Genomic DNA, 23,680 nt, shown 5'->3' on the forward strand with positions numbered 1-23,680 from the left:
ATTTAAAACCATTTTACATTATCTAAAAATACATTTAAATTTTTAAAATTTTCAATAATACTTTCGAATTTTAATTTTAATTTTTTTTTAAAATTTTTTTATCGTCAATATATATGGATAGAAATAATTAATTAAATTTTTTTTTTTAATAATGTTATTTTAAATATATATGAATATTGATTAAGAGATGAATGGTTGGGATATTAGAACGGAGGGGGGAAAGAACCGTACGAAGCCGACCCGCCATTCTTGGGGAGCAGCTGGTCGGATTCTCTGGTAAACAATTTTCACAATTTCTGCCCCGACTACCCCGCGGGCAGCGGGCAGCGGGCAGAGGGCAGCATATTTGCCAATGGGTCGGCTGCATCGGAATGGGGGCCTCCACACGCAACATTCTCTGATGGATTCCTTTTCAATTCGTTCATTTTTTTGTTTCTTTTATATGACTCAAAAACAGAGCAATTGAATTCGTTTCCTTCGAGCAGCAGCCACACAAGGAGAAGAGCAACAAAGAACGGAAGAGAGGAGCGTTTTTCTTTTATCCTCTCTTTTGGAATCTGCCCGCTCACCATTTTAATCCAAAAAGAATCAATTCGATTGATAAATTCTTGTTGGGTTTCATTTTCCCTGTTTCGGAATGCGGGTAGATTTGGATTTAGCTTAGTTTTCAATATATATATATATCTATATATTGATTTGTTGGCTCTATCTTCCTCAGTTTGTGGATCATTATTGTAATCCTAACCTTCTGTTGAAGAACAAGACGAAGAACAAGAACAACAAAAAAGAGGGAAAATCGAGAGAAAACAGGGGATTTTCTTGATGGGTTTCTTGGTTGATTCTAGAGAGGGTAGTGGAAGGGATGGACAGAGTTCAAGGATTGGTTTCAAAGCGTTGATAAGGAGGAAACAGGTTGATTCTGCTCACTCATCATCATCTTCTTCATCATCATCATCAAGGCAACATCAGTTAGCCAGAGAGCTATCGATTTCTCATCTTATTTCAATAGGTACCCATGTTCTAATTTGTCGATATTTTTCATTTTGTTCTTGTTTTAGAAGAGCCCATGTCCTTTGATTCGTAGAAGTTTTTATTGGGTCTCTGAGTTTTTCATGTTGGTTTCTCTTATGTTGAAGATCAAGATAGTTTCTGATTGATATTTGAATTTGTGTAGGAGTTGGTGCTACTATTGGGGCTGGAGTGTATATTCTTGTTGGAACTGTTGCTAGAGAGCATTCAGGACCAGCCCTTGCTATCTCCTTCCTTATTGCTGGAATAGCTGCAGCGCTTTCTGCATTTTGCTATGCGGAGCTTTCAAGTCGTTGCCCATCTGCTGGAAGTGCTTATCACTATGCATACATATGTGTTGGAGAAGGGTAATTTTATGTGGCTTTACTTTGATGTGTACCTGTTGATGTAGTTTGGGATTTGAGAATGTCGGTTGGGGAGGAGAACGAATCACCCTTTATAAGGGTGTGAAAACCTCTCCTAGCTGCATCTTAAAAACCTTGAGGGGAAGCCCGAAAGGGGTAGGCTTGGGCCGTTACAAATGGTATAAGAGCCAGACATCGGGCGATGTGCTAGCGAGGAGGCTGTTCTCCGAAGGAGTAGACACAAGGCGGTTGCCAGTAAGGATGTTGGGTGTTGAAGGGGGTTGATTTGGTAGGGTCCCACATTGATTGGAGAAAGGAATGAATGCCAGTGAGGACGTGGACCCTAAAGGGAGTGGATTGTGAGATCCCACATCGGTTGAGGAGGAGAACGAAACACCTTTATAAGAGTGTGGAAACCTCTCCCTAGCAGACGCGTTTTAAAAATCTTGAGGAGAAGTTCGAAAGAAAAAGCCCAAAGAGAACAATATCTGTTAGCGGTGGGCTTGGGCTTGGGCTGTTACGGGATTTCTTTTAGTTTTTAGTTTTTAGTTATGGTTATGTTCTTCATCTTCACATCATAATTCACGAACTGCTTGTATTCAGTGTTGCTTGGTTGGTTGGTTGGGCTTTGATTCTGGAATATACACTTGGTGGCTCAGCTGTTGCACGTGGAATATCTCCCAATTTGGTACTGTGAATTTCTTTCAACTTTTAACACAATTATTGCAATGATTTACAGAAAGCTTTTGATCTCTGAAGCCAAAGTAGCTCTTCTGATATCTTTTCATGTTTTCAGGCCTTAATGTTCGGTGGCAACGATCGGTTGCCTTCGTTTCTAGCTCGACAGACTCTACCTGGACTTGATATTGTTGTTGATCCATGTGCAGCGATTTTAGTTTTGATTGTCACTGCACTTTTATGCAAGGGGATCAAGGAGGTATGCTAGTAATTTTGTGCAACGACCCTTCCTATCGGGTAGAAAAGAAGAACCGATATTACCTGGGATCGATCCCAAGTTTGTCTGTGAAGAGCTGATCTAATTATAATAGTCCTTATAATTTTCTTGCAGAGTATTGCAGCACAAGCCATTGTGACAGCAGCAAATATATGTGCAATGATGTTTGTCATTGTAGCTGGCTCTTATCTCGGTTTCAAGACAGGATGGGTTGGCTATAGACTTCCTACAGGGTACTTCATCCATTTCACTGTGTTTTGTTACACTATGAGTTAATTGTGCTATCTATGATGAACATTTGTAAATGTCAACTCTGCAATATAACAGGTATTTCCCCTATGGAGTAGATGGGATGCTTGCTGGGTCTGCTACCGTCTTCTTCGCTTATATTGGTTTCGATGCCGTGGCGAGTACTGCTGAAGAGGTAAAATTTTATGCCACCATCTGTTATCTCAGAAACTTCTTAAAGGTAGTGTTAAAGATAATGCAAAGTTCCCGAGGAGAAGCCGGGAAGGAAAAGTTCAAAGAGGACAATATTTGTTAGCGGTGGGCTTGGACTGTTACAAATGGTATCAGAGCTAGACACTAGGTGATGTGCTAGTGAGGAGGCTAAGTCCCAAAGAGAGGTGGACACGAGGCAGTGTGCCAGTAAGGACACTGGGTCTTGAAGGGGGTGGATTGGGGGCCCCACATTGATTGGAGATGAGAACAAGTGCCTGTGAGGACGCTGGGCTTCTAAGGGGGGTGGATTGTGAGATCCCACATTGATTGGAGAGGAGGACGAAGCATTCTCTACAAGTGTGGAAACTTCTCCCTACCAAACACGTTTTAAAACCTTGAGGGGAAACTTGGAAGAGAAAACCTAAAGAAGACAATATCTGTTAGTGGTGGGCTTGGGATGTTATATCGCTGTTCTTGTTTCCCTCTTAATTTATCTCGTTAATTCATACAAAAAAGAAACTCAACTTGTTAATATAAACCAACAGCATATTGGAATGGAATATGGACAAAGGTTTTGTGAGGTCCCAGATAAGTTGGAGAGGAAAACGAAGCATTCCTTATAAGGGTGTGAAAACCTCTCCCTAATATACTCGTTTTTAAACCGTGAGGCTAACTGCGATACGTAATGGGCCAAAGAGAACAATATCTATTAGCGGTGGCCTTGAGCTGTTATAAATGATATCAGAGCTAGGTATTAGGTGGTATGACTGTAAGGACGCTGGGTCCCCCAAGGGGGATGGACTTTGTGAGATCCCACATCGGTTGGAGAAGGGAACGAAGCATTCCTTATAAGGGTGTGGAAACCTCTCTCTAGTAGAAGCGTTTTAAAACCATGAGACTGACGGCGATACGTAATAGGTCAAAGCGGACAATTTCCACCGGTACATGTTTGGTTTGTATTAAAAGAACTAATTTAATTTGAGCATACATGAATCTTTGTCAACATTGACTTACTATGAGAAGTTTGAACAGGTGAAAAATCCTCAACGAGATTTGCCATTGGGGATAGCCTCTTCATTATCTCTTTGCTGTGCACTATATATGTTGGTCTCGATTGTCATTGTTGGTCTGGTGCCTTATTATGAGATGGATCCTGACACCCCCATCTCCTCTGCCTTTGCTCAGAATGGGATGCAATGGGCAGCGTAAGTGTGTAGCACTTGTATGCTTCAAATTTTGATTATCTCAGCTGATGATATCATCTTTCTGCACCAGTTATGTGGTGAGTGCTGGAGCTGTTACTGCGCTGTGCTCAACATTGCTGGGTTCTATTCTCCCTCAGGTATTGATATGAACTCTTTGAGCTATCTCTCATTTAAGCTTTGTTCTGCCACCAAAAAGCACTGACTTTGATCCATGTTCTTCATTTTCCAGCCACGAATCTTGATGGCAATGGCAAGAGATGGGTTGCTGCCCTCTTTTTTCTCGGATGTTAGTAAAAATACTCAAGTTCCTGTTAAGAGCACCATAGCAAGTGGTGTTGGTGCTGCAATCTTGGCCTTTTTCATGGATGTTTCAGAATTAGCTGGGATGGTAAGGCGACTCTTATCTTGTTTTTGTATGTTGTGGTTGTATCTTGTTGTTGTGCACGCTCGTGAGCTACGTACATTTTCACGATCTTGAGATCTCATTAATTGTAACGACCCAAGCCCACCGCTAGCTAGATATTGTCCTTTTTGGATTTTCCTTGGAGGTTTTTAAAGCACGTTTGCTTGAAAGAGGTTTCCACACCCTTATAAAAATGCTTCGTTCTCTTCCTCAACCTATGTGGGATCTCACAATCTACCCCCCTTCGGGGTCAAGCGTCCTTGCTAATACTTGTTTCCTTCTCCAATCAACGTGGGATTCCCCAATTCACCCCCCTTCTGGGTCGGTGTTATTGCTAGCGCACCACCTCGTGTCCACCCCTTTGGGGCTAAGCCTCCTCGCTGACAAATCGCTTGGTGTCTGGCTCTGATACCATTTGTAACGGGCCGAAACCCACCGCTAGCAGATATTGTCCTCTTCAGACTTTCTCTTTCGGGTTTCCCCTCAAGATTTTTAAAACACATCTGCTAGGGAGAGGTTTCCACACCTTTATAAAGAATGCTTCGTTCTTCTCTCCAACCGATGTGAGATCTCACAATCTACCCTTTTTCGAGGTCCAGCATCCTCGCTGGCACTTGTTCCCGTCTTCAATCGATGTGGGAACCCCCAATCCACTCCCTTCAGGGTCCAATGTCCTTGTTGGTACACCACCTCGTGTTCTCCCTCCTTCGGGGCTCAGACTCTTTGCTGACACATCATCGTTGGTACACCGTCTCGCTCTGATACCATTCGAACAGCCCAAGCCCACCACTAGCAGATATTGTCCTCTTCGAACTTTCCCTTTCGGGCTTCCCCGCAAGGTTTTTTAAAACGTGTCTACTAGTGAGAGATTTCCACACCCTTATAAAGAATGCTTCATTCTCCTCCCCGACCGACATCCCCTCAAGGTTTTTTAAAACGCGTCTACTAGTGAGAGATTTCCACACCCTTATAAAGAATGCTTCATTCTCCTCCCCAACCGACATGGAATCTCACATTAATGCTGTTTCCATTTCATAGAGCCTAGTTGTCTTCCTATTTCTGTCGACTCCGGATCGTGGAAGAACAAAACTACTCGAGTTATTGATTATATTTATATGGGAAAACTGTTTCAACAATGTTTAAACTGTGTGCAGGTCAGTGTTGGTACCCTTCTTGCATTTACCACAGTGGCTGTATCAGTGTTGATTCTCAGATACATTCCACCCAATGAGGTGCCATTGCCATTATCTCTTCAAGAGCCATTTGATCCACTGTCCCTACCATGTCAAATGAGTGCTGATGATATTCATGAGAAAAGTTCGGAGATCAATTCTCCAAAGGACAGTGCTAAACCCTTGCTTGATAAAGTGGATTCATCAATTGACATCCCCACAATTGGCAGCTGTCTCGCTCGATATGGCTGTAAGTTTCATGCTTGTTCTTCATAATGAGCTTCTTCGTTACTGCCAGCATTGTAACCATGTGTTCTTATTTGCTCATTTGTTTGATCGTTGCAGGCACTCTAAATGAGAAGAGACGACGGAAAATTGCAGGATGGTCCATCTTGTCAACATGCGTTGGGGCACTAATCCTAACGTGTGCGGCTTCAAATTTGAGCCTTCCAAGGTTGGTTGTTATATTACTGGCTTGTGATGTAGATTCGTGTTTGTTCTATCTCTGTTGGTACGAGACCTTTTAGGGAAACTAAAAGTAATGTCATGAGAGCTTGTGCTCAAGGTGGATAATATCATACCATTGTGGAGGTTCGTGATTCCTAAAATGTTTCGTCTATGAATCTATTAGGGTTGTTTATAGAGATTCAAATTCATAAAGGGAGTAAAACTAGACTATTAATCTCTCGACCCGACAAATCAGATATTCATTACTGGTTGCCTATTGTGAGATTCCACATCGGTTGGGGAGGAGAACGAACATTTTTTATAAGGGTGTGAAACCTCTTTTTAGATAAAAACCTTGAGGAAAAGTTCTAAAAGGGAAAACCTGTGAGATTCCACATCCCTACTGTGAGATCCCACATCGGTTGGGAAGGAGAACGAAGCATTTTTTATAAAGGTGTGAAACCTCTTTTTACTAAAACCCTTGAGGAAAAGTCCTAAAGGGAAAGCCTGTGAGATCCCACATCGGTTGGGGAGAGAACGAACATTCTTTATAAGGGTGTGAAACCTTTCTTTAGCAGACGCGTTCTAAAAACCTTGAGGAAAAGTCTGAAAGGGAAAGTCTGTGAGATCCCACATCCCTACTGTGAGATCCCACATCGGTTGAGGAGGAGAACGAAGCATTTTTTATAAGGGCGTGAAACCTCTCTTTAGCAGACGCGTTCTAGAAACCTTGAGGAAAAGTCTGAAAGGGAAAGCCTGTGAGATCCCACATCTGTTGGAGAGGAGAACGAAGTATTCTTTATAAGGGTGTGAATCCTCTTTTTAGCAGACGCGTTCTAAAAACCTTGAGAAAAAGTCTAAAAGGGAAAGCCTGTGAGATCCCACATCCCTACCGTGAGATCCCACATCGGTTGGGGAGGAGAATGAAGCATTTTTTATAAGGGTGTGGAAACCTGTCTCTAGTAGACATGTTTTAAAACTTTGAGGAAAAGTCTGAAAGGGGAAAGCCTGAAAGATCCCCATCTCTACTGTGAGATTCCACATTGGTTGGGAGGAGAACGAAACATTCTTTATAAGGGTGTGAAACCTCTCTTTAGTAGACTCGTTTTAAAAACCTTGAGGGGACGCTCGCAAGCGGTAAGCTTGAGCTGTTATACCTACTCAAAGATTTTGATATCTAAAAAACGAGACGGTTATGATTCAAGTTCCTGTCATGTTTTTTTCCCTCAGTGGACTAACCAGTAGAATTATGTATGTTTTAGTGTTTCTTGCTTGTCTTGTAATCATATTTTGCCCAATGTGTTTGTTCCATCAGCTATGTGCGGTATTCAGTTTGCGGAATAGGCGTTATGCTTCTTTTATCTGCTTTGGTTGTGCTTTCGTGCATAGACCAAGATGATGCAAGGCACAACTTTGGGCACGCAGGAGGTGAGACATTACTCCTTTAGCATTTTACTTTTTCTTAGCCGAATACTGCTCGGGTTCATACGCATAGTATTAACTTAATATTCGAGTTCGGTAACTAACTAGCTCGAAAAAAATCCTCTTTGGATCACCTATCCTCAATAGAATTGCTAACTAAACTCGTATTTGCTATACATGGTTAACTAGTTCTTGGATTCTAGTACCTTTGATTCCAATGAAAGTGTGAGATCTCACCTTGATTGGAGAGGGGAATGAGTGTCAGCGAGGACGCTGAGCCCCAAATGGGGGTGGATTGTGAGATCCCACATCGATTGGAGAGGGAAACGAGTGTCAGCGAGGACGCTGGGCCCTAAATGGGGGGTGGATTGTGAGATCTCACATCGATTGGAGAGCGGAACGAGTGTCAGCGAGGACGCTGGGCCCTGAATGGGGGTGGATTGTGAGATCCCACATCGATTGGAGAGGGGAACCAGTGTCAGCGAGGACGCTGGGCCCTGAATGGGGGTGAATTGTGAGAACCCACATCGATTAGAGAGGGGAACGAGTGTCAGCGGGACGCTGGGCCCGAAGAGGGGTGGATTTTGAGATCCCACCTCGGTTGGAGTAGCAAACGAAACATTCTTTACAAGGGTATGGAAACCTCTCCCTAACAGACGCCTTTTAAAAATTTTGAGGGGAAAACTCAAAAAAGACAATATCTACTTAAGGTGGTCTTGGGCTGTTACATGCATGAAGATACTGATCTATTGCATTTTCTTTGGTTAGGTTTCACCTGTCCATTTGTTCCTCTACTGCCAATTGTGTGTATCCTCATCAACATATACTTGCTCATCAATCTCGGGTAACGAACGTTTCATCTTTAAGCTCATGTGTATCGATATCTATAGTGTACATTGTATGGTATCGAAACCATATTCATTTTGCTCGTTCGTTCCTAAGTGATGATCCCTTTCATACCCTTTCAGAGTCGATACATGGGCTCGGGTGTCAATATGGCTAGCAATTGGAGTGATCGTTTATGCCGTCTACGGTCGAACCCATAGCTGTCTACACGACGTAATCTATGTACCAACGGGGCATGCCGAGAAAGTAAACAAGTACTCGAGGGAGGTGCTGGCTTGATGGATGAGGTTTGGTTGGAAGTTATCAAGAGAGAATTCATTTATAAGGGATCTATTGATGAATTGGTTATGATATTGTTATTTTCATCCATGGAGACTAAGTTGTCTCCTTGTATTATAGGGTTGGTTATAGAATTTCCTTAGCATGTTTTATTGTTGGGAGGAGGTTCAAACAAATAATGTAAATATGAACAACATTTCATTGTTCTTCCTATATATATATATCTATCTCGGTTGTAAATAATATCGGATATCTATTCCAAATTTATATATCAATTGTCGTGTCAGTAAACAAGTTACCACTCTCATGAAAATAAATGGTAAATTTCACATATTGAAACATGGTCGTAATAGGGCGGTATAAACCGTTTGCATGGGATCGCTGCACGCTTGTATGGTCTGGAGAAGCTTAACTGTCTTATAGTTTAGGTGCTTTATCCGTTTTTGGTTTTATTGCTTGTTGTTTTGTCTGGTTCAATAATACTACTTATCCGAGTGAGTTTACAGGTCGATTGGACCTGAAGCTTTTCAAGCTCAAGTATTTACGTTTCTAGTTAGAGACCAACGGCTTGGAGCTAACATTGGATCCGCTCAAGGACCTACTAGTTTAGGTAAATATCTAATGTGTTCTTCGATCGGAGAAGTCATTTTTGGGGGGATTTTGGGGGGAGAGACTGTGTGTTTTTGAGATCTGCGTGCTCCTTGGTTAGAACCCCTAAATTTTTTGGGCTTTGAAGTATGAATCATGAGATGACTCCGTTATGATTATAGTTCTCAAACGCTCCCCTCAACCAGTAATCAATAATCACTTGAAACATAATAGTAGAATATGATGAGGATAAAATTATTTAGTAAGCAACCTACTTGTTGGCTCTCACGCATTCTTGTCCTGGTAAGGTTCAATTGACTTTTCTCTCGACTTTAGAAAATTTAGGTTTAAGTTTTACAGGTATCTGAGCTTTTAGGGAGGTCTTGAAATTTCGAGCCGTTTCTCTTGTCTGTTATAAACCCCTAAGAGTATGGAGGTTGTTCACCTTTCTTGGTGTCGTGGATCTACTAGACGACGCAACTTAGTTATAATACAATCTAATCCTCAGTGATCCAAGCTTTAGTTGAAGCAAGGATCCTTGAATCAAAGAAATTAACACCTCTTTATACAAATTTTGGATCAACCAAGAGATAATGCTAGAATTAGATTACCTCTTAAAATCAAAGATCTAGAAAAAGGATTTGGAACTTCGTTCTAAAGAGTCACTTAACAATTGAACCTGATAGAGGCTTGATTGAATGGCTCGGATGCAATCTACCACAAGGATTACATGAAACTTCGAAATGACAAAGATAATGCTAAAATTTCTAAAAGTGAAAATCTCGAGAGCTCAATTTCATTTATAAAAAATATGATTTTTACGTGCTAATTTGTGGGTACTTACCGTCCTCCCATAAAAGAAACTCTCAACTCTTCAATTGTCCACTACTAAAAGAAATTAGTTGCTATGATAAACAAGTTCTTCCCACTATCTTTCAAATGGCCACTATAACAAGTAATGGCGGGTAAGTTACTATCCACTTCAACCTTACAAATGTTCACCTCCGAAGCACCATAGACAAATCTTTTTTATCGATAACTTTTCTCGATCTATAATATAATTATCTATTAGATAATTATTGATAGGAATATTCGTTAGTATATCAAAAAATTTCCATTTATCAGTGTTGTACTTTACGAACTTTCTTGATTATTTTTTACTTGTACTTCTAATTCATAAATAGATGAATCTCTATCAAGTCAACTTGTAACACATGAAATGGAGGTTGAACCGAGCCTATCTAATTTTGTAGATGAAAAATGAATGCTTGTTGAATCTTCTTGGCCTTGGATTATGTAATAGGTTCAGTTGTAACATTTGAAACACCATAATCATCACATAGCCCTCGGGAAACTTTTTTTTTTTTTTGTTAGACTTTTCTAGGTTTATATTGACTTGAAAGTGAATGATCAGTATCTTAGCTTGAGGCGCAATCTTTTTATATCATAGGACAATATGGTGTCTCTCTTTAAACATCTCTAGGAAAGGTTAACGACAACTCTACCATAGGAACCACTATAGAGTTGAAAAGTCTGGGGGGACCCATGTGCCGACCAACTACTAAGTTTACCTCTGTGGTCCTTAACCCCCTCTTAGAACGGGTCTACAATATAGTTACCCGGTTCAGGGGTCTAGACGATTTCCACACAAGATAAAGGCACTCATCATGAGCAAAACTACCTAGGTCCCTCGTTCCTCTCTATGGGATCGTGACCTTGGCTCTTGACCCATTTCTACACACGATTTTAATTTTTCAAGTAGCCTTGACATGCCTACCTATTTTACCTTGGTCAAGTTCGACAATACGGGTTCCTGATTACCTACTAGGTCCAACCTAGTCTTTGAATAATATTACTGAGGTACTAAAGGGAATAGGAAATAGTCTGGCGGTGGATACCGTTCGCACTATTAGTAGGCATGATAAGCTTTGATGTCATGGAGGTTAACTAAGTTCTTAAGAAATCTAATCAATTCAAAACTCGGATCTCATCTCCAATATTCACTTGACTAGCTCCCAGGGGCTAACTTAGTCCGAGAGCATTAGGGTTTAAATCTTTAATTGTCACTCAAGATCTTGGAGTGCTCGGTAATACAATTGATTATATGAACTAAAGAACTCTTTTACATGTACAACACGAAGATACATCCATCAATCTCTTGGAGCACATATGAAAACATCCTAAAATAGTACCAGCATATCGAAAATATCTCATACAACAAGCAATTCAAAAATATCATACTAAGGGCATTTCAGTAATTCCCCACAACATACTTAACTAATCTGCTCATCTAACGCCCTAATCATGCATAATCGACTAGCTATGACAGGTTATATATGCATGCTAGCACATCCTAGTGATCTTTACAAGTATTGCTTGAGGAAAACCGGAATGGTTACTTACATAGTCGTGTGTGTCCTGCCTGTGCTCGTTTCTAGCTTGTAAGGTGCTCCAAATTTTTAAAAATTTTCGATGCTTGAACCTAATTCAAGTTATAATAGGTTTAATATTGAAATCAAAGTGGAAGACAATCAATGAAGGTCGAAACAAGCGAAAACATGCTTACCATGTGGGCTCATTGTAGAGTGGTCGTTGTCCCGAGTATAATTTTTGAATTTTCATATTTTTTTTCTACGTAACTCGATTCAAATTGGTTCTTTCATCAAAGTTGAATAGTTTTAATCCAACAAAAGACCTACCGATTTAGATGAACAATTTTTGAATGTTAGAAAAGATGTACCGATTCCCCTGTTTGAACTGAATCCGAGGACATCAGACTCGTTTTCTCCTCCTATGTTGCCCGATTGCAAGGTGCTTAGTTAAGAGCTCCAGTTGTGGGTGTTGGTGCGAGAGTGTGGAGGACATTTTAGAGTTCTCAATTTAGAATTGACGTAAGGGGGAACCCTCTTTGAACTAGGTGCCCTCGAAGGATATGATTCTAACTGTCGATTAGCAGGTCTGCAGGCACGAATTCGTATTAGGAACGCATGGCTAGATCAATCGGTCGGTCTTCTTTGTAAGGGCTACGACAATTCCACTTATCATGCCTCTCTTTTACTGTCGCTCAGGCACACACTAAACGAACTGAAGAATCAATTTGCTTCTTTTTTAGAGTGCAAAACCCTTAAAGGAAGCCAGTACTGAAGGGTGGTGAGAGTGAATCTATCTTACCCAAGTTTCACGGAGTTGTGCCAGCTTTACGTCGAGATCTTCCTATCCTATTTCTCCATACATAAAGTGACTCGTTCTTCCTTTAGTAGAGGAGAGCGGATATTTTGGGCAAAATTGTGATTTATGATTGTAAAGGGTTAAAATTCCAAATTCGACTACTTATTTTATATTACAACTTTTTCCTTTAAAAAAATAGTGATTGATAATCACATTGGAGTCAAATCATATATAAACCTATTATATAAGATACTCCTACTCAGAAGACATTCAACCTTATTTTAGCCCAAGCCCACCTTAACAAATATTGTCGTTTTCTGTGCTTCCCCTCAAGGGTTTTAAAACAGGTCTGGTAGGGAGATGTTTTTACACTGTTATAAAAAATGCTTCGTTCTGCTCTCCAACCGATGTGAGATCTCACAATCCCAACTAATACTACTCTCACCCAAGCATGCTTAACTGCAGAGTTCTGATGGGATCCCGTGAATTAGTTTTGATGGGATTGTGAGATCCCACATGGATTGGGGAGGGGAATGAAACATTATTCATAAGGGTGTGAAAATCTCTTCCTACAAGACGCGTTTTAAAAACATTGAATGGAAACTCGAAAGACTAAAGAGGACAATATCTGATAAAAGTGGAATACACTAATAATAACGCAGGGTCATCCAAAATTGTAACGAGCGTTCGACCGAATTTGATTTATACAACATCGATGAGCCACTTATGCACCAATAGAAAAAAAAAAAGAAAAAAGAAAGAGGCTTTCTTTTCTCACTGCCTTCTCGGTTGTCCCGTCTTGTTCAATCTGTTGTTCTTTTGTTCAATCAAATATCCCGATCGAGCTGGCTTGGCTGTATAGACAGTATCTCTATATTCTTCGTGATATTGACTGCATTAGATCAGAGTGCTGCACATTGTCTTGCTAGTGCCTCTCTCTAGCGCGTCTTGCCAGATAAGGAGTTGATGAAGAACCAGAAGGCCTCTCTCCAGGACCGTCGCTGAACATGCTGAGGGGAGAAGGAAGCGAACGATTTATGCCTTTGATCGAGACAAATAAACTCTGGGCGGGGGCTAGCTAAAGAAGGTCGGTCGGACTCGATTAGGACCCTTGATCTGGTTCAGCTAGGTTCTTCCATACTAGCGAAAGAGGCGAAAGAAGCAATCCATAGAAAGATTTGGCACCGCTCACTAAATGAGGGAGAAACTAGTGATGATTGTCATGAATGCAGCCGGTCGAAGCCAAAAAGTTGGGGATTTGTGGTCAGGTTGGGATTTGGTCTTGGAAAATTGAAGCGGCCCCCATCCACATAACCACAAAATGTTTTCCCGAGCAAATCATTCTTCATCACATAAGCCCATTACAAATCATTTCCAGATGCGTCTTTCGGAAGAGCATGGGAAAGGCCTATAGAAAAACGGTATAAGAAACCATAGAATAAACCCTACATACTGATTTAAAAAAACGACATAAGAAACCCTAGAATAAACCCTACAACTTCAGTTCCACCATATGTACAAGGATCTATCCTATTCTGTTTCGAGATTTCCAATCAACCGAACCCCTAATTTCAATACGTTAAATCTGCCCATTATGACATTTAAATGAGGGAAAATAAACTGTTGAAACCCTATAAAAAACAGTCTTCAAAAAAGGATTGAAACCCCCACCAAGTTAATATGATTCTTGTGTCTTGAATTGGTAAACACTATTTAAAGAAAGCAATAGAAGAAGTGCAAAACATAACATCAATGGCATCAACAAATTGTGAAGTGTCCTTGAGAGCATGTGTTGTTCTTCTCCTAGGCTTTCACTTTTTCATATGCCAAACAAATGCAACAAATATGGTAGGGATCCATGAAGATCGAGCGGTTTCGATGAAGGGACCAATGGTCAATTTTGTGATGTATCCGAAAGGTGTACCTATTCCTCCATCGGGGCATAATAGAAGGACGTCTGCGGACAAGTATACTCCACCACCACCTCCTTCATTTGGCTCACATAATCCACCACGCCTTCCATGGGATGGCCCTTGTCACCGCCCTAATCCGCCACTTTATTGCATCTTATTACGACCACCGCCGCTGCACTTCTAACGTTAGAGCCCTTATCATCGTTGTTGCATCTACTACATCCTTTTATGTATGTCACGAAAATAAATCTCTTTCCTACCTACTGGGATATCACTATGTTCTGATTTTATAACTTACATTGAAATAATATATTTTTTTAAACATGTTGAAGAATATAATAGCAATTATATTTCGATCTATATAATGAGTCAAAGCAGACAATATTTACTAATGGTGCGCTTATGTTGTTACAAATGGTATCAGACTCGACAGTGTGCTAACGAGGATGCTGGCCCTCAAAGGGGTGGATTGTGAGATCCCATATTGGTCAAGAGCGGACGAAACATTCTTTATAAGAGTGGTCTCTAGTAAATATGTTTTAAAACCGTGAGATTGACAGCAATACGTAATAGACAAAAGCGGACCATATCTATTAGAAGGTTATTTTCACTATTCTTGAAAATATTTTAAATATCAAATTTAAAAAAAGATATTTAAGAATATATTAAAAATATTTTAATAATTTACTAAAAAATAATGAAAACAATGGAAAAAGTTTCTCAATAATTATATTAACATGAGCTGAAATCCTTCATTTAAATTTCTTCCTAAAACATAAACTTACGTGTTCAAAAACATCTTTAGAACGACACAACAAAAGACTAAATAAAATAAATAAGTGTTTAAACTAAAAACATCTTATTCTAGCCTAAGTTTAAGAAAATATATACGACTACTCTATGCATGTGTCATGATCTCGAATTGCGATGTCATCGTCGGCCGTACATGGATGTCATGCCTTTACCTATAATAGAAGTATCACGTGGCTTGAGTATTTCTGAGTATTTTAAGAAATACTCAGTAAGTGACCCCACTATTAGGGTTAAATGAAAACCGATATAGTTTCATAAATGAGATCTATTATATCCGTCTATATTTCTTGGGCTAATTGGATGTGTATTTACTGTTCTACACACAGTCCACACGTGTGAGTATTGACCCACAAGTTGGTTCGCACACCTCCCAGACCCCTTTCTTGTCAGGTGAGCATTCTCTGGTAGTTGTTTATGTCGGACACCCGTTTAGGAATAGTGACCTGGGATAAACATAATGATTGTTTTCCTGCCTAAACGTCGTAGCATTATGATAAACATAATTATCATTTTCCAATCGGGCCGTCGCAACATTATGATTACCATAATGATCGTTTTTCTGCCTTGTAACATACACGTTTGTACCATTGTAAAAATGAGATATTCCCTAATGCATATACACATAATATATATATATTTTTTCCTTTTTCATTATCATGTATGACAACCCCTCTAGCGTTTTCCTTCATATAATATCATTATCATAACTTTTCATGTAATTTCGAGGTTGTGTATCATGTCAAAACATCTTATTACATGTCATGCATATCATACATCTTATCATGTCACGTGTATCATATCATAAGTATATTGTGTCTTCCAACATATCATGTCATATCGTACACGTGTCATATCATAAAGTATATCACAATATGCGTCGTGTTATCAAACGTATCGTACCATAACATATGTCATATTATTCACATAACATATCATAGTCATATAATTTCATTAAACACATCTTACCATAACATATATCATATCATTCACATATATATCATAGTTATATCATTTCGTCAAACGCATCATACATAACTTATATCATATCATTCACCGTCATCCATGCAAGGAGACCTATCCTTTAAAACTATAGAATGACCTTGAGCTCTTTCTAGTTTCGGACAGGGTTGGATGTGTGGTACTTCACCACACACAAGCGTACATGGACCCACTAGGCAGGCTCGTATACGTACTCCCTAGGTCTGGCTTGCTCGTGCTCAATGCTCTATCGAGTCGCCAGACGTCACAGAAGGGAAAGGCCCACATCATATCATGACGAACATAAATATTGAAGGTACGCATCATACTAATATAACATAATGGGAAAAGTATCTTGATGCACATAACATACATAAATGCATGAGTTATCCATGGTTTAAAATCATAACATAACATCAAAAATCGTTTCTTTCTTAATTTCATCCATGACATAGTACATATATGCGTCATCTTATATCATCACATAGTCCATCACATAGCTTTATAGGGCAAAACGTAACATGAAATGCATACTGTCTAATTTCATTTATATCATGGCATAATAGACATCACATACATACATAACATGACATCATACGTCATTACATAGCACATATAAACATAGCATAACATTATGGTACATGTAGGGGCCACAAGGCATGCATCATCATACATCCCTATTCCAACAGTAAAGTCACCTCGTCCCTGCCTAATTAGCTCAGGCTAGTGTTGAAATCTAAGTCAACCTGTAATACTCGAAGAAAGAGAAATAGAAATAGAAAAAGAAAAAGAAAAAAAGAAAAGAAAAAGTCGAGAGAGGGGCAAATAGGTAAGTTTGCCCCTCCAACCGCTAAAGGGGTCCAAATGAAACCCTATCAAGAGTCCTGCAAAAGAAAAATAGTGAGAGAAAAGGGTTAGAGAGAACCTAGAGAGAGGAGGAAGAATGAACGGCTGAAGACTCACCGAAAACTACCGTCGAAGTCTACTCCAGTCAAGATCATGATGCAAGGAGCCTTCTTGGAAGGAAAAAGAGAATGTGGGTAGCCGGAGTCCCAGTTTCCATCAAGAAATCAGGAAAGAAAAAAAAAACCCGCGAGGTAAGACCTTGAACGTTTTCTCAAATCTACGGTTTTTCTTTGTGAATTAAGATCTGAAATCTTGATATATTCATTTAGGAACAACTCTCTATGGGATCTTTAAGGAAGTTTGGCTGAAACCTCCATCCGAAGACAGAAACCCGAGAATCGTCCAAGAATGGTGAGCGAACTTTCGATGCTCTTAACTCGTCTGGTAGTCAAGCAAAAAAAATTACGAAAAAAATACTAGGATGTAGCCCGTAACACGATCTAAGACTTTGCCAAAGGAATCATATCGATTCGAACTACGAATAAAAAGATATGAAAATCGGAAAGTGGACACTGTGTTACGAATTTCAGAGGATAGAGAAGAAAGAAAAAGAAAAAAAAAGTGGTCGGTCGGTGAGCGGCGGAGGGCGACAACAGGCGCCAAACACGCGTCGACCGTCGGCTGGAGCAACGCAGCTCCAGCGAGGCGACGACACGTGTCGCCAGCAAGGCCGAACCGAACCGCAAACGCGAGCCGAGCCGAGCCGAACTAGACCGACCGACCCGCGACTACGCAGAGGCGGGAGCGCCTAGTAGGCGCGCGTGCAGCCTGCGACTGGTGCATTCCCGCGCGCGTGGCCCTCGCACTCCCAGCGCACTACTGGCGCGTGAGCGTGCGTGGAACGGCAATTTTGGCCCGTTTGCTCTCTAATTGCCCAATTTTTGTCCTGGTTCCTGTTCTAATACTGTTTTTACGTGAATAGGGACCTAATATAAAGAAATCAGTATTTTTGGACACCTCACGGGCAAAGAAACGCTAGCAAAAAGGCACGCGTCAACCAGGTAACTCACCACCCGGTATTTAGGAAGAAATACTTGTAGGATTCGCTTGGATTGCATGCATGTTAGTAGTTTTGTTTCATATTAGCTCTCCATGTAAATTATTAGTCAGATTAATTATTATGATTGTATTGGGTGAATTACATGAGTGTTGCTGTATGCTTTAAGCTTCCGTCGTATGTATGCATGCGTTTAATTTGTGTTAGAATTGTGTATGCCGTGTTCCGGGCGCTTGATGGACGAATTCGCCCCATTGAGCGCGAACTTCGTGCTCTGGGTGCTTGATGGAGGTCATCGCCCCGTTGAGCTGGTATGCCTAGTTTGCATGAATTACATGCTATGATGTTAGAAAAATGTTGCATGCACACTCTGTTAATTGCTAGGGTCCATTTCTATGATAAGCTTAGGGAATTACCGTTAGGAGCGATATGTCGCTCCAGCCAAACTTAATTTTTCCCTAGGAGCTTAGTGGTTTACCACGGCAAGAAAGTACCTCGGAGTGTTCATAGATTGCTAGCGTGAGAACGGTATCTATAGCTTCGTGGGAGGACGAAGGGTCCCTGATCAGTCCTTACTGCTCTTAGCCATTTCACATGGGAAATGTGTTCCCACGTCGTACAGCCCATTAGCTGCATGGGAACGGGTTGGGTCGCTCCCCCATAGGGGGACTATATGGGCATAGGGGTATTCAGCACACCCCTAGGCTAGGTACCATGTAGTCCCATATAGCCATGTAGAGGTAGCACCTCATAGAGAGATACCGACCATATTAGCTTGGCGTAAGGAACCTCTAGGCGTTTAATGAAAGGACGACGAACCAGTGAAACCCAAGGGGCAAGCCCCAAGGAACTAAGATTAGAACCAGATGTCCTAGAACCGAAGTAGGAAACCGTGGGAATTCTGTTAAACTAAGATGCAAAGAGAGCCTACAACTAGGTGGCTTACTGAGTATAATTTTTATACTCATTCCTTTCTACCTTTTTGTCAAGTGCCGGTCGAGGTGGAGGAGCGTTCGAGAGCTGTGCGGTCACAGAGGGAGTCGTTCCGGAGCATCAATCCCTTTTCGGTCTTTTGGAGTCTTTTGCGAATTCCTTTTATATTTGTATTTTATTTTAATTTTATTGGATTTTCATCTTTTTATTCCACTCTTTTTTTTATTTTATTTTCTTTTTGTTTGTTTTCGATTTCGTCCTTTGGGTCACGGTCTGAGCTTCGAACCCTCGAAAATCGGGTCGTGACACAACCTATGTAAGCGAGCACATAACATCAATTTCAAGTTCAAATTTCTGTAAAACTATTTATCTAAATTTTACAATGGTCTCTGTGTTTTTCCTATTCAAAGATCAGTTTTTGTCTCTGTGTTTTTCCTATTCAAAGATCAGTCTTTTGTCTCTGTGTTTTCACATCGAGAATTCTTTACAGACTAAGAGATGTCAAAGGGGCTGCTTACTTCCCAAACAGATCTTCCTATATGTATATATATAAACATTGGTTTATCAAGAATATGCAAGAAAAGCAGTTCGGATTAGTTCGGATTGTTGATTCATCACCAGAGATGGCTTAGAACCAATAGTTCATTATCTAATGGATTTTTTGGTTCTAATACTCCATCCGAGAGTTATCAGTATTTATCAAATCTGTTCTTATATAACGGAACGCAGTTGGATCAAATGACAAAGACATTGTTGAGAAAAAGATAGGTTTTTCCCCGATTAAATGTTTGTTGCTATGGCTATTACACTTATACATAATTAATTAATACTAAGTAAATCATGTTTTAAACCATCATCCACATTTTCGATAAGTGTACAACTATCATTACCTATAGTAGGCACAAATCTTCATTTATTAGCCACAACTTTAGGTATGTTAATAGGCTTAGACAAAACAGTAGATGCTTTAACAAAAAATTATGTGTGGTTTGTTTTAACTAGATTTAAATTTTACCCCATTTTTTTCTTTTTTACATTTTTATATTTTATATTATTTTCTTTTCTTTTCTTTTATTTGTCTTTTCAATCACCGTTAGAGTTTTATAATCTCGAAAATCGAGTCATGGCAAATTAGTATTAGAAAAGTCAAGTTTTAGCTCCAATTGACTTTTTTTTAAGGGAAGAGAGTCGTACACGTACACTTCTATGACTCAACTCGACGACACACCTTGTCGTGACTAGGTATGTAGTATAACCGTGTTAAGTAGTATATGGTATGTTGTAAGACGTGTATGAACTCGATTTATGCTTGAGTTATGTAATTGAAATATTCAGTTATGATAACATCGTAGAGAAATAAACCGTGAATGTTAACGTTAGCCATATATGTAATGCCTAAGCCCAATAGGTTAGCTTTCCTAACTTTTCTATTTTAGTTTTAAACTTTTAAGATGTATAAGTGGAGTGCTCGAAATAACCTTAGAAACTTTTTAAAAAATATAGTGAAAAATTAGAAACAATCGTTCAAGATCAACCAAGAGATAAAATAGTCATTTTGCCATCTTTCATATTTGTCGGGGTCTAAAGAAACCTTGGGCAAGAATCAAAATCAACTCACGGTTTGTTTAATTTCAAGCGAAAAAATGAATATAGGAATGGTTGTAAAAAATAAAAACTCGGTAAAAATTATAGATCATGTTGAATGAATAAAGAAATCAAGGGACCCAAAAATGAAAGTCATTATTTAAGGTATATTTGTAATGAAGTGATACCCCTAAAAGATGTATATAAAGGAAGCAATGAAGGGAGTAAGAAGAAAGCAAAAAATGGTGTCTAAAAGTAAGAAAGAATGGTTTGGAAACTTAGATATTTGTTTGGATTCCTAGGAAGAGCTTTGCTGCCATACATTATCTTTAAGGTGACCTATTGTATCATACACTGATTGCATTGTTTTTCATGCTTCATTCCTCCCTATTTCTTCTCCCTATTTCTTCTGAAGGTAAGGTAAAGGGATAGGCATTGTGGGGGTAGGAGCATCACCTTTTGCGGAATTATTCCGATCTTGACAAAGAGCAACTTTCATTGAAAGCGGTTCCTTCGCCGTTCTTACGAATCCCCAGTTTCCACTAGTAAATCAAGAAGGTGGTCAGACTCTTTGGAGAAGAAAAAACTGACAGTCAGAAGAAAGAGCGAAGGCCTCCAAATATTCGAGTCTTGGGCTAGTTCAAATTCTTTCATGGAATTCCATCTCTTGTTTGACGAGATTTTTGGGGTTGCTGAATTCTTTCCATTCTCATCGAAATCGAAGCCATGCAAGAACCACTTTTTCTATTGTGATTATACTTACAAGTTGCCAGACAAAGACTGAATGCCAGGGAGGACGCTGGACTCCAAAGGGGGTGGATGGTAAGATCTCACATCTGTTAGAGAGGAGAACAAAACATTCTTTATAAAGGTGTGAAAACCTCTCCCTAGAAGATGCATTTTAAAAACCTTGAAAGAAAGTCCAAAAGAGAAAACCCAAAGAAGGACAATCTCGTGGACTTAGGCGGGGTTACAACATAACTCTCTCCTCTCACCATTTACCATTTACTTTGTTGTACATCTTAAGAGCTCACCAGGCTAAATAAATGCTCCTAAGCAACCAAAACCTTATTTGAAATCTATCCTTCTAAAGCGTTCGTCAAAATCTGGCTCTAAATCAAACTTTTTCCTCCATTTAGGCATTTAACCTACAACAAAAAGGGTGCATTGGACTCTGCCGTGCTTAAGCTCTCTTTTTCCCTTATTTTTTCTGTGATCCAAGCTATTAGAAAAATCTAACCAACCAACCTTTCTAATAACAAGGGTAAGAAACTACTTAAACAAGAACAAAACATCTCTTGATCATCATTTTTGAGATCTAACATCAGTTGAAGAGGAGAACGAAGCATTATTTATAAGGGTGTGGAAAACTCTCCCTAACAAACACGTTTTAAAAACCTTGAGAAGACGCCTGAAAGGGAAAGCCTAAAGATAATATCTGCTAGCGGTGAGATTGAACTGTTACACATACTCACTCATCTAAAATGGGTTGGGATGGGATGGAACAAGAGAGATGAATAATATTGTGTGAAGTTAAGAACAGAGATCAATAACAGAGTTTTTTTTAAAAAATGTTCGAAACTTACATATGTCTAATGCTAGTCTAGTTTGGCTCTTTTTGCTGGGCTCAGTTTGTATGTCCTAGTTTCTTACTGAAAACTTGGTTTTCCCTCGATGCTTTATTTAATGCTGGACATTGCGAGAATGAATCACGCCATAATCATTATTAGTGTATAAAGTATAATGCAAATATAGACAAATCATTCTTTATAAGGGTGTGTAGACCTCTCCCTAGTAGACGCGTTTTAAAAATCTTGAGGGGAATCTCAGAAGAAAAAGCCTAAAGAGAACGATATCTGCTAGCAGTGGACTTAGGCGGTTACTGTGAGACTCATTTTTTTAATAAATACTTGGCTAATGACCAACTAAAAAGCCCAATGTCCAAATAGACGAAGTCGTTCTAGTGACCAACTCGAACCTACCCTCTCTCTAAATTCCTCTACATCCCTAAAAATCCTACTATTATAGTAAAGATGACACAGATCTTCAAGAGGACACATCTCTAGCAGAACAGAAAATCCTTAAAATCGTTGTTAGAATAAGGATAAGAGAGGATAATTCCTCACCTTTTTAATCACTATTCAAAATCCAGAATTATGCTTAGAATCCACAAGTATATAAGAATTCATCCTTGATCAACACGAACAGTAAAAATGAAGATAAGGGATATCATTCCTTACCAGTAAAGTCATTCTTATATTTAACTACCTGCCTTTCTATTAGCGACATTAAAAGAGTGTGGATATATGCATGACCCCTCTCACATCCACAGCATCCATTTTTGTTCTGGTCAGCAATCCCTTTCTCAAAAGATAAAAGGAACAAAATAGAGAATTAACAAATATACACAAATTATGAATTAATGAGATCATAGATAAAATTTAAAGAACAATAATCAAATTAATACTACAAATTCATTCAAGAGTTTGATCCTGAGATCAAAATAAGAGAACAGGTCTCACCATCAGATTGAGGTGTTTGTCTTTTTGATGATGAAAACAAAAGCATAGATATAGAGAGGCTACAATTTATTTTTATGGCATTTTCGATGTGTCCCTATACATCTTATTACCTGAAGATCTTACGTTTCTATTTCTATATATATGGAAAGTTAAAAAAATTATCATATATATAATAATCCAGAAATTGCAATAGAAAAGAAAAAGGGAGGCTTGTGATTATTTCGAAAGTTAAAAGGAAAAGCATAACGCTTTCAGAAGAGTTCGATTGAAACATTTTTGTAGATAAAACATATTATGTAAACAACGAGAATTACCTACCAAAAAACAACTGCAAGGGGAAGCATAATGACTAATGAGCAACTATATTACATCAGCATACAAAATCCAGGTACATTTCTAGTTTGAAAGAAAAGAAAAGATGGGTGCTTAAATAACTTGGTAAACCCATTAAGCAAGCAATTTTTTTTGTTTCTAATTGAACAATGAAAAAGGGATAACTGGAAAAGCTTCCTAACCGTGCTTTTACGTCATTAAAACTCAACGAGATTCCCAATCCTTCAACTTCTTGCTTCCTTTAGGCTTCGCAATTGGTGCATTCATTCCAGCCATTTTTGCGTTGTATTTTGCCCGAAGAGGATCGTTATAGGTCCAACTGCATGACATTGACAGTAACAATTGACGTGTCATGACAACCACGCTAACAACGAAAAAAAAAAAAAAAAAAAAACAAACAGT

The 23,680-nt window shown here is 39.3% G+C and overlaps 2 protein-coding genes across 3 annotated transcripts in view; one reads left to right on the forward strand and one right to left on the reverse strand.

The window, feature by feature from the left end:
- The first annotated feature begins 412 nt into the window (after positions 1-412).
- On the forward strand, positions 413-8,818 carry LOC111453681 (cationic amino acid transporter 2, vacuolar-like). 2 transcript variants are annotated; one of them, XM_023094875.1, is made up of 15 exons: positions 413-643; positions 719-1,009; positions 1,175-1,376; positions 1,977-2,061; positions 2,170-2,310; positions 2,443-2,561; positions 2,656-2,752; positions 3,802-3,974; positions 4,045-4,111; positions 4,204-4,362; positions 5,532-5,799; positions 5,895-6,003; positions 7,312-7,424; positions 8,187-8,262; positions 8,387-8,818. In XM_023094875.1, the coding sequence occupies exons 2-15, from the start codon at positions 823-825 to the stop codon at positions 8,541-8,543; spliced, it is 1,953 nt and encodes a 650-aa protein (XP_022950643.1). In that variant the 5' UTR covers positions 413-643; positions 719-822; the 3' UTR covers positions 8,544-8,818. The 2 variants fall into 2 exon arrangements, with proteins under 2 accessions (XP_022950643.1, XP_022950642.1); XM_023094874.1 differs by having other exon boundaries at positions 413-1,009.
- Positions 8,819-23,281: 14,463 nt separating this feature from the next.
- The window catches only part of LOC111453684 (microfibrillar-associated protein 1-like), a 3,403-nt gene continuing 3,004 nt past the window's right edge, over positions 23,282-23,680 (reverse strand). The window contains exon 3 of the mRNA XM_023094879.1: positions 23,282-23,597. Coding sequence (XP_022950647.1) covers positions 23,483-23,597 — 115 coding nt within the window. The 3' untranslated portion in view covers positions 23,282-23,482. The remainder of the gene's footprint in view (positions 23,598-23,680) is intronic.

Source organism: Cucurbita moschata, unplaced genomic scaffold (assembly GCF_002738365.1).
Source record: "Cucurbita moschata cultivar Rifu unplaced genomic scaffold, Cmos_1.0 Cmo_Scf00015, whole genome shotgun sequence".
Lineage (NCBI taxonomy): Eukaryota > Viridiplantae > Streptophyta > Magnoliopsida > Cucurbitales > Cucurbitaceae > Cucurbita > Cucurbita moschata.